Here is an 11,276-nt window from a genome sequence, read left to right on the forward strand (position 1 = left end):
CAGCAGGAAGGGGCCAGAAGAGAGAGAACAGGAGGGTCTGGGGCCCGTAGAGGCGCCGGTACAGGACCCTGGTCTCATTCTCCCGCGGGGTCGAGAAGCAGTAGAAAACCCGGTGCTCATGGAAATTGTCTCTGACTTTCTCCACGTCGGCCCGGGCCAGCTGGTAGTTGTCCAGGCTGCTTGGGATGTAGGAGCACTGCGGGGAGAAGCAGGAGTTCCTTTGGAGTGGGAGTCCCCATCTCTTAGCACCCAGAGATGAGGGGCTGGCCAGGAGTGAAGAACAATGCCAGCGTTGGAGTCAGGCCCCTGAGGGCGGGGGGGGGAGAAGGGGGAGCCAGAACTATCTAAGGCTACAAGGTGCCCTCACAGTGTCATCTGTGAGCATGGTGGCCCTGCGGCTGCTCAGGGCCCAGCTGGGGTCCTGGCTCTGCTTCCAATCACTCACCCTTTCTGAGCCTTGATAGCTTCATCTCTTAAATGGGTTGAAAGCAATATCTTTTCCAACGATGTTATTGAAGGAGGACTTCAAGCTTCGCAAAGGAGACCAATGAGAGGCAGTGAGTGACACAGGCCCAGTGGCTCTGCATTTGGATTCAGGCCAGAGGTCACATGCTCGGGTACCTGCAGGACTCACGCAGGGATGCCCACAAGTGACGCGGTGAGAGAATAAGAAGGCAGGTGCCACCTTGCCTATGTGCCATAGAGAACTGTCAGGGAGTGGTGGGGCCTGGTGACAGGAGGCAGCCGGATGCACCCAGACTGGCAGTCATCACTCCATCTGGGGAGGGGTCACCATGGGATCCAGAAGAACTATTGCAGCCAGGCCTCCGACATGTCACGAGAAGCCAGAAAACCAGCGTTTAATGTGAACTCTCACATTCTGCAAATATTGGCAACAGTTCACATGGAACACCCTCTGTGGTCTCGCCCTGTGTGAGCCAGGCAAAAGGTGCTGGCCAGCCAATATTAGACGCTGGGATGCAGAGGGGAGGGAGGGTGTGTCCAGAGGAGTGTTGTGCACACGAGCGTGGCACACATTCAGTTCTGACACTGACTGTTGTTCTGAGGAGCCTCTGGCCTTATCAGATGAGACCCAGCTGGAAAGCTCTGCAGAGGAGTGCAAGGCAGGGACCCTGGTTCTAGCTCTGCTCTGTGCCCGGAGGTCTGGGTATTGTTTATGGGAGCCTGTGGGAGATGTTCTGCAAGTGAGGGTACCCCCTCCACCTTCTTCCCTCCAGCAGACCCCCTGGGGGGGCTGGCCCTCTGAATCACCAACGGTGGGGCCCAGGAATCAAGTGATTCCTTCATTTTCAAAAGTTTGAGACCACTGGGCTAGAGGAATTATGCCCAAGAGCAACAATGGGTAAACTATTGAGCCAGCTTCTCCCCAGCCTTGGTTACTCTCTGGATTTGAATGAGGCCCTGACCTCACAGCTGCTGACCCTGACAGTGCTCAGTCCGGCAGAATGAAGGATGGTTGCATCAGAGTTCTGGCAGCCTGGGAAGTGGGGGAGCTGCATCCAGAAGTAGGTCACCAGCCAGCCAGCTAGGGAGCAGCTGAGGCTGGGGAGAAGTTAGCTCCTGGGAAATCTGGCATGCAGAGTTTTGGGGCACCTCAGGGTCCCAGTAGCAGATGGATTCAGAATCCTGAGCTGAGAGGGCCTAGCTCAAGTCTCCCCAATGCCTCTGACTGTGATGTTGGGGAACCTAGCTCACTGAGTGATGTGTGGCTGTGGAGCCAGACAGGCTTGAGTTCAACTACCAATTCCAAATTGTGTGACCTTGGCAAGTGCCATAACTTCTCTGAGCCTTGTAAACTGGGTTTGTGAGGGTGCCTGCCTACTTGACTTGTTGTGGGGATTAGAAGAGAGGATGCATATAAACACTTCACACAAAGCTGAGCACATAGTAAGTGCTCAATAAATGGGAGATGCTGTTATTATTTGTGGCCCTGCACATGAATCTGTGCACGAGTAGCTTGCAGCCACTTGCCTCAGCTGGCCGCCCCGCCCACCGCCGCTCATAGCTCTCCACCACACGTAGCTGACTGCCCTGCCCTCCTGTAGCTCTCTGCTGCTTGTAGCTCGCTGGCCCGCCCTCCTGCTGATCGGTCATTACACGTCACTGCATGATGACCATTTGCATATTACCTCTTTAGATAATAGGATAATGATATTGGGACTTAACCATGATATTGCAAAGATAGCTTCTCCTTTCCCTTTTTAGAGAGGGGCCTTTCATGTAGCACCCAGCTGGCCTGCTGCACTAGCCCCTTGCACCCCAGAGCTGAATGAAGTAGGGGGGCAGCTGGCCCTTTGACCCAGCTGAGAGGCAAAAACATGAAGGTACTTCCCCTGCCCCCACATGCTAGCAGCCTGCCATTAGCAACTGCTCCTGGTCATGCCTGGGTATGATGGGAGAGAAGACAGAACAGCCGGTGGCTGCCTTCCAGAGCCAGACATGCCGCTGGCAGTTCATCTCAGGGGACAGTCTGGCCTCCTGTCCCTCTGAGCTGACAACCGTAGCATCAGGGAGGCGGCCTGCAAGCCAGCCTGCGCCCAATCCCCGTCACACCATGATCGTGCCCACCTGCCTTTGAAACTGTGCTGCTTGCTCCTTGGGGATAAGTCAGGGGCCACTGAATGCCAGGAGAGGCAGGTGTCCCGGTGGGAGCCTATTCGGGGGATTTGGGGGCTCTTTCTCCGTCTGGCGGGGCTGTCGCGCCCTGGAGTGATGGCAGAAGAGTCAGGCCACCTTGCACTGTCCACACCCACTTCTCCATGACCCCCAACCCCCAGCACTGTCCGTAATCCCACTGTCCCCCCAGACACTCTGCCCCTTCCCATCCTATCAGCCACCGAAGTCTGACTGTCAGCATCCACCCGGCTTCAGGTCCCATCTTCCTCCCGGGTGTTTGCTGTGGCCCCGCCCCTCTGCCCAGTCACTGACAGGCACACTCCTCTGCTCCTTTCTGATCATGTACCCTGGACCCCAAGCCCTGGAAAGACTCCAGGTTGCTCACGACAGGAATTCTCTACCTTTGAACCACCTGGAGAGCCCAGACGCTGCATCCGTTGGTCAGGAGTGGGAGCCTGGTTTTGCTGTCCTCCCTTCCGGCCTTCTCCTGCGCCCTGCCCTTGACCTGTGTATCCCTCCATGTTTCTGTGGCCCTTGTGCCTGCCTGATATTTAAACGCCAAACCCCAATGCCTGGCACCCTCGCCTGCCTCACTGGTGGCTGGAAAGCGTCCTCCCTCCTCTAATCCCACAATGTCCCCCCCTTCTTCTCTATGGCACGGCTCCCTCCCACCAGGATTACTTCCTGCCTGAGCCATCTCCTCTTGAGTCCTAAGCCCCCAACACAGGACGTGCCCAATGACTGTTGAGTGAAAGAGGGAGCGAATGAGCAAATGAATATGGGCTGACTTGTATTTCCTTTAGGGAGGGCTACCATGTGGATTTGGGGGTGGGAGGGATGTTGGGAGGCAGTGATGAGAAAACGTCCTAAGTGTTGCCTTTGCTCCAGCCCTGGACCCCAGCTTCCTAGGGTGAGGGATGCGTAGGGGTTCCCTCGGGGGGTCAGCTCTGGGCCTGGCCTTTCATTTGACTTACAGAATGAGGCACTAACACCAGCGGCCACTTTATGCATGGGTGCTATGCATCCGACATGGAGGTTGGCACATTAGATCCAGTGCTCTTTGCATGAGAGCAATTCGGCAAAGGTGGAAACTGAGGCACAGCGGGGCTAAGTCAGCCGCCCCGGGTCACACAGCCAGTTAGGGGCACAGCAGGGATTCACACCGAGGTCTGTGTGACTCTCACACAGAAGAGCAAGGTCTGACTGGACCTCATGCCAGCGACGGTCCCTGACCAAGGGGGTCATCTTTCTCAGCCCCCACTCTCCAGGGAGGAGCTAGGGAGCCAGTTAGGGACAGGCCCTCACACCTGCCAGGGGTACGGGGACAGGTACCCATCCCCCCAGTTCGTACCTGCTGGTTCTGGTCCCAGGTGTCCTCCGTGTGGTACAGCACGGCCCAGCGGCCCACGGCGGACACGTTGACCCACAGGCACGGGTACTGGGCCACCTTCCTGCCCTCCAGCTCCTCCTGGTCCCTGATGTTGGTCTCAATCAGGTGGCACGTGGATTCCTGGGTCCACACGCTGGAGAGATCACACACACACACACATTTCAGAACCCGTGTGGCACAGAGCACCCTGACTGAACCCCTTGGAGAGAGCCAGGGCCGGGACTTGCATCATCCCACGAGCGCCCAGCACTGAAGGAGCGTGGGCCCAGGGGAGGACACAGAATCCGAATGGCAGTGCCGATGGCCTCTTGGACCTCATCCATGTAATGGTCTTCAAAACCTGGGGGAACTTGGATCCCACATCCAAGCCACAGTCCAGAACGGATGGATGAGGCCCAGGCCCTGGTTGTTTTGAAAAGAGCAGGCACCTCATCTTCATCCTCCGAGATGGAAGAGAAGCTCAGAGAGGTCAAGTGACTTTTCCGGGGCCGCACAGGACCTGAGTCAGGTCTGGGTGGCTTCAGAATCTGTGCCCTTTCCCCTAGAAAGCGGAGGTTAAGGAGGGTTCGGTCTGTGCCGGGTGGGGAGGGCGGTGGGGATCGAGCTTAACCTGAAGGTGCCGTGTCGGAGGTGCACGGCTGCTCTGAGCGGTCAGGTGCCAGCCTGGAATCTCTCCAGGGTGTCAACAGGGAGAAAGGAGCTGACCCCAGCGCGGCTAACAGGCTCATCAACACATCAGCCGCAAATCAACTGTGACTCCTCCCCCCTTCACCAGGCGAGGGGCTGGCAGGAGCGGGGCTGGCGTGTGCCCAAGGCAAGGGGCTGAGACTCAGCCTAAGAACAGGCCAGGAGAACTGAGTGTGTTTGTTCCAGATAGAGCTGGATCAGGAACGTCACCGCTCTCCCTTCAAAAGCTCACGTGGCTGACATGTCAGGGAGCAAGGGCACGGAACCTTCTCCGAGATCCAGAGCAGAGCTCCGGGGAAGCGGGTTTTGGCTCAATGTAGACAGGTCCTACTTATCAGAAAGTAGGTGTGCACAGTGAGGTAGTGAGCTCCCCGTCACTTGAGATATTCCACAGGAGGCTAGATACCTACTGACCAGGAGGCTTTAGACGGGGAGTCACACTGTGCAGATGGGGTACACGGTTCTGTGACTGGCGCCTCCTGGGATGCAACTCACTGGAGCATTTGTTCTGACCCTTTGATGTTTCCCGTGGAAAGGCCTCCTGTGTGTTACCTCCAAGTCCCAGGACCCCAGACCAGCAGGAACCAGTCGGCCTTCCCTCCACCCTCCCTGCACTGGAATCCTTGACCCTACAAATGAGGATTCCTGATGGCGTGAGGGTCCCGGGGAAGGGTAGGAAGAAGTCTGGGGTTCCTCACAGACCAGACCTTAGGGGAGCGGCTGGAGGCTGGGGACAGGCCAGGAGGGTGCACACCTTTTCTGGTAGAGGGGCAGCATGGTCGTGCAGAGGATGTAGTAGGCGATGACGGCACACACCACCATGGCCACGCCCAGGCAAAGGGCTCGAGTCTCTCCCCGCTTCTGGGCCATCACCAGCTTCTTCCCCATGTCCGCTGGGGACAGCAGTCATTGCTAAGGCCACAGAGACACATAGACATGAGCAGCACAGGTGACAATTAATCCACAGAGGGGAAGACAGGTGAGAGGGAAGGGGCCTCCAATATTAATATCGCCCCTATTTGTATATGGAGCCTTGCAATGTCAGACAGCTTTTTTGGACCCCAGTAAGCCTCCCACCAGCTCTGAGAGGCGATGTGATTAACTCCCTTCCACAGATGACCGACCTGTGGCTCAGAGAGTACAAGTGACCTGCCCAAGGTCACAGTGTGTGGTCGGCTCAATAGTGACCCAAGATGCCCATGTTCTCGGCCCTGGAATCTGTGATTGTTACTTAACATGGCAGAGACTTTAAGGAGCTTGAGATCACCCACATGGGTTATCCACGTAGACCCCCAATGTCCTTACAGGAGGAGGCAGGTGGAGACTAGACTCAGAAGAGAAGGTCATGTGACCAGGGAGGCAGAGACTGGAGTGATACCACACATGCCAGGGATTGCAGGCAGCCCCCCCTCCCCCTTCCCCCGGCAGCCAGAGGAGGCCAGGAACCTCTGGAGGGAGTGTGGCGCTGGTGATGCCGTGATCACAGCCTTGCCAACATCTTGCCAATTTGGGGCTTCTGGCCTCCAGACCTCTGTGCAAGTGGATTTCTGTCGTCGTGGCCGTTTGTGAAGGTGGCAATAGGAAACTGGCACGGGAGATACACTAGTTCCTCAAGTAGCAAGGGCGGGACATCCTAGGACACTGTCCGAGAAACCCGGGGCCTTCACAGTTCTGCTGTGCAAGTAGATTTCTGTGGTCGTGGCCGTTTGTGAAGGCGGCAATAGGAAACTGGCATGGGAGATACACTAGTTCAGCTGTGGGCAAACTACGGCCCGCGGGCATTGTGGCCCTCGAGTCAAAAAGTTTGCCCACCTCTGCACTAGTTCCTCGAGCAGCAGGGGCAGGACATCCTAGGACGCTGTCCGAGAAACCCGGGGCCTTCACAGTTCTGAGAGGCCTTCAGTGGCTGCTGCAACTGCTCTCTCTTCTGGGGGCTTGAGCCACCCGGGACGAAGCAGAATGGAGGGTAGGAGTAGCCGGCACCTCTCCTCTTTCCTCCTCACCTTCCTTCTGGGCATCTGCCTCACCGGGTGCAAACAGAGGCCCTCCCCTCCCCAACCCCCTCCCTCCCTGGGCCACTGAACACTCTCCAGGGGTGTGACTGTCACCTGTAAGTCACCTGGCACCTGACAGCTGCCGGCTTCTGTCCCTTATGGGGTTCCCATCTGTTCTGTGACTTGCCCCATTAGCCTTTGGGTACATTTCCTTGTTGTTTTGTTGGTTTAGGGTAACCATAGTTCGTTTCTACCAAAGATACCAGGGTCATGGGGCCCTCTCTCTGTGATCCCCTGCTTTGGGGAAATTTTAGCTGGATATCAGGAAGAACTGTATTTTCCCTGCCAGGTCCCTAAAGTAATAAACAGGTTATTTTTTATACATTAGTGAGTGTCCAGGAGGGAGACATTGGTCCAAAGGGATTTTCAGCAAAGCACTTTATTTTCCACTTAGGCTTCCCTCCCAAGTATTGACTGTTTCAAGTGTCCCCAGAGATCCTTTCCCCCTTCTCCGCCCCCCCCCACTCCTCCCCCACTGTCCTAAAGAGAAGATCCTGGGATCCAGCACCAAGGATATATAACCTTGTCACTGCCTCCAAGATGACTGACAGGGATGACACCCAATGGCAAGTTTTCCTCCCTCACTGGGGCACTGAGAAGTGGGGTTCCCCTACATTCTAACAGAGACATTACAGTGTCCCAGGGAGTACGTTTTCCTGGGCTGACCTCTGGGCCGCAGCCCTCTCTCTGGCTGTACTGGCAGCTGGGACCTGAGGGCCAGGGCTCTGCCCCCCACCTCCCACCTCCCAGCTGAAGTTCAGATGCCAGCAGTTCTGGTCCCCAGTGGCACCAATGTCAGCCCCTCTGGACCCCAAACCCCACTGCACAGCCCCTGAAGAAGGGCGTTCCCACTGCCGGCTCCCTCCAAAGCCCTCTCCTCCCCTCCCCTCCCCTCCCTACCCCTTTCGTCCAGCCTGAGCTTTGCAGAAACTCGCCCCAAGTGCTCCAGGCGTGCAGTACTCACAGTCTCCCGGCTCCCTGGAGTCTTCAGCAGGCAGGCACTTCCTATCTGCCCGGCCCCCAGCCCCCGCCCCAAAAAGCGGCTGCCTGGGCTCCAGCAGGAAGCTGGGGCTGCCAGCCGTTCTCTGTTTCCAGGGAAGCGGCCTTTGGTCCCCATCTGGGATTAGCCTCCATGCCCAAACATGGTCACGTCTGAGCGCACAGCCCGGGACACACACTCAGAGCAGGTACCAGCCCGCAGGAGGACGGAGGGTGGCAGCTGCTACCCAGGCCCCGCACCTGCATTTCCCAGAGTCCCCTGGGAAAGGGGTATTAACAGCAGCACAGGGCGAGACAGGAAGCCAGGAAAGACTGTCCTGGTGTTTGGAAAACACTTCTTCCCTCAGTCTCTCTGAGTTGGTGGAGCGGCTGACAAGCCCCGAATGGGACATGGTTTGGTTTTCCTTTAGTTGACGTGAGGGAGAAGGAGGAGTTGAAGCTGGAGTGGGGCGGGGCTTGTCCGCCACTGGGGGGCTGGCATATGGGCTGGACCAGCCAAGCCCTCCTTTCTCTGGCATGCGCATGCTGTGTGGCCCTGGGCAAGTCGTGGCACCTCTCTGTGCCTCTGTTTTCTCATCTGTGCTGTTGGGGTTTTGTAAACTCACTTTGTTCAGGGTAGTGATGAGGACTAGAGACGGTGGACATTTGTGGCAGAGAAACAGAACTTACGTTTTAAAGACCAACAGGCAGAAGCAGGGACCGTCACCACTCCAGCTGCTGCTCGCCAGCCATGGGCAGGGACAGCCTGCTGTGTCAGGTGGCCTCCCAGAGACTGTCCAGGTGTGGTCCGGGGTCATGCCAGAACTTCGTTTCCCTCACTGAGGCAAGAGAGCATCAGCGTTTGCAGGCAACACAGGTTCCCAGATTTCTCTCCGCTTCCTCGTCTGTGAAGTGGTTGTTGTGAGGATTAAAAATCAGGGACAGGCGAGCCCAATTCTATGGGCCCCTCCTGACTGTCAGGCATGTCTCTAGCGGCCCTTGCTTTACCCAACAGTGAGGTAAAGAAGTCGAATCTGAGCCGCGGGGGCTTAAGCACCGGGTCCACGGTGACACTGCTCGAAGGGCCAGAGCCAGATTCGAAATCAGCTCTTCCAGATCGCAAAGCCACGCTCCCGCTGAGCCTGCCCCTGTGCTGAGACGTGAACGCTCACCTGCATTGCACAGTCACCTGTCACCTGAATGAGTCCGCCACCCTCGCCCCCCCCACTCCCACCATTAGGCAGCCCGCCCAGCGGGCCGTGGAATGAATGACGCTCCAGCAGTAAGTCCCCGCCCCCCTTTACTAATTGAATCACATTAACAGGAGAATAAATGGTCTGTTTCATGGACATCACAGCAAAGGAGGGCTCTTAAGGCCTTAGCCCTTGCAGGTGGATTGGCATGAGGGTCACGGGGCCTGGAATGAATCCCCAGAGGAGTGGTTTCCAGGATGGTTCTTGGTCCACTCAGGAGCCGGAAGAGTCCTCCTGGGCCCGTGAACTGGTGCACAAAGGCCAGTCTTCCTCCCGCTCCCTGGGAGAGAGGTGCAGGGCAGCAGCGGGCCCTTTTAAAGGATGACCAACGGGCTGCTTGCATGTAATCAACTAAATGACTTCTCAGGATTACGCGTTTGGAATTTATAAGCCAACATTAGCATTCTTCCCAAGGCTCTTTTCCTCTCAGAGGATGGGGACAGGCAGGAAAGGGGGCGGGGGAGGCAAGCTCCTTGCTGCAAAGACGTGAGCCCGAGCCAAATGCTTCGACCAGCCTTGCTTTGGATGAAAACCCGGGTCCCTGGCTGGCTTTGGGGTTGTGTGTGACAGGCGGTTGTAGGTGGAGGGCAAGGAACTAATGATGCTACCACAATAAAGACCGGAGCTTGGCATTAACACGGGCTGTTAGAGTTCACAAAATGCCTTCCCTGCCTTCAGTCTTCCAGCATCCCCATACGGTCACAGTCATCCATTCGGGAAGAGATTTGTCTACCCATTTTACAGAGTGGGTAACTGAGGCTCAGAGAGGTTAACTAAATTGTCCAAGGCAAGTGACTTTGCCTCTCTGAGCCTTGGTTTGCCCACCTCTAGAAGGGAGATCAAGCGCGTTCATTCTTTGTGGCATCCTCACAGGACGTGGTCTTGTTCCCATTCTCTGCCCAAGGTCACTTCCCTGGCATGTGAGGGATGGAACCTGGATGTGAACCTGTGCTTGCTGCCTCCACTGCCCATCCTGTGTGTGTCCCCCCCCCTCCCCCCAGGCCCCTCCCTCGGTTCCCGAGAGGACCCGTGTTCCTTATGACGTCTGCTTCAGCTGCTTGACAAGCCCCCTCTCCTCGGTCCACGGCCCTCTCCTGGCTTGTGCATCCACTAATTTATTTAAACCCTTTTGAATCAATATCTATTCTCTGCCGCCACTTGGAATAATAAGTCCCATAAATCAACTTGGCAACTGTGTCCTGAGCCCTGCGGAGGGTGTCACTGGCTGAGTGCCACAGGAGCGGGCGCGAGTGGCCCTCAGTCAGTCATAAACACGTGAAGACCTACTGTGCGCGGCTCTAAAGACATCACTGTGCTGAGGTGGGCCAGGCCTGGCCCCTTCCGTGTGTCGGGGGGCGGGGGGGGAGGGGCGGGAAGGAGGATGGATTTTTTAAACTGCAAAAAAGACAGAATGGGAGTAAATAAAAGGATATACTTAAGGGAGAGAGTAATAAAGGGCAGAGGAAATCAATGACAGGGTGTTCACAGATCTGAGCAGACAGAGTTTAAGAACGGGACGATTAAATGTCAATATGTGGGTTAAAGGCCAGGTGGGACTTGACGAGGAGCATGACAAGGTTGCTCCCTGTGAATAAAGGGACACCCTGCTCCTTGCTCCTGCGACTCTGAGCTATAGTCCCCTCACCTCATCTTTCGGACCTAGTGACAAGGTGTTTCAGCCCGCTGTGTTGCTAACGTCACTGTTAGCAGCTTGAAACTCTCCTTGAAACAAGGAGGAACATAAGTAAATACAGAGAGCTGCTGTCCGTCTGCGCAGCATGGGCGATGCTGCCTGCATCTCCTCCTGCGAACCCTCCCAGCCCCAACTCACCGTGGAGAGACGTGGGCGATAGCGATAAGGCACAGAGATAGCCTGTCACTCGGGGACCTGCTGGGAATGAAAGGGCAGGTGTCCTTCCCACACTCACCAAAGGATGTAGGTTCTCTCCCTCCACCTGCTGGTGAGCTCTCCCCTCCCAGGGGCTTGGTCCTGGGTCCTCGCCTCACCTCCTGTCCCCTCAGCCACCCTCCCTGCCTCCCGGGCCAGCTCAGTGCCTGGATGTAACACGCTCAGAGCACAGTGCACGCTCCTTCCCGGAAGTTCCTCTCTTTCTGCAGCTCTACATGGATTCAGGTGGCTTCTCCATTAACCGGGCTCCCCACGGGACGGGGAGCCGCCCAAGATCGGGGAGCAAGAACTGTTCAGGGTCGCATCACTAGTCCTGAAAGAAGAAGCAGAGTATCTTGGTTTTAAGAAACAGTTGTCTCTGGTTTGAG

The 11,276-nt window shown here is 56.6% G+C and overlaps 2 protein-coding genes across 2 annotated transcripts in view; one reads left to right on the forward strand and one right to left on the reverse strand.

The window, feature by feature from the left end:
- The window catches only part of KCNMB1 (potassium calcium-activated channel subfamily M regulatory beta subunit 1), a 9,190-nt gene extending 1,066 nt beyond the window's left edge, over window positions 1–8,124 (reverse strand). The window contains exons 1-4 of the mRNA XM_006765450.2: window positions 7,733–8,124; window positions 5,469–5,626; window positions 3,989–4,160; window positions 5–196 (exon numbers count right to left, since the gene is read on the reverse strand). Of these exons, the coding sequence (XP_006765513.1) occupies window positions 5–196; window positions 3,989–4,160; window positions 5,469–5,602 (498 nt within the window). The 5' untranslated portion in view covers window positions 5,603–5,626; window positions 7,733–8,124. The remainder of the gene's footprint in view (window positions 1–4; window positions 197–3,988; window positions 4,161–5,468; window positions 5,627–7,732) is intronic.
- Window positions 1–11,276, forward strand: part of KCNIP1 (potassium voltage-gated channel interacting protein 1) — a 252,213-nt gene that overhangs the window by 17,472 nt on the left and 223,465 nt on the right. The gene's annotated exons all lie outside the window — the stretch shown is intronic.

This window comes from Myotis davidii, unplaced genomic scaffold, assembly GCF_000327345.1.
Source record: "Myotis davidii unplaced genomic scaffold, ASM32734v1 scaffold399, whole genome shotgun sequence".
NCBI classification, from domain to species: Eukaryota; Metazoa; Chordata; class Mammalia; order Chiroptera; family Vespertilionidae; genus Myotis; species Myotis davidii.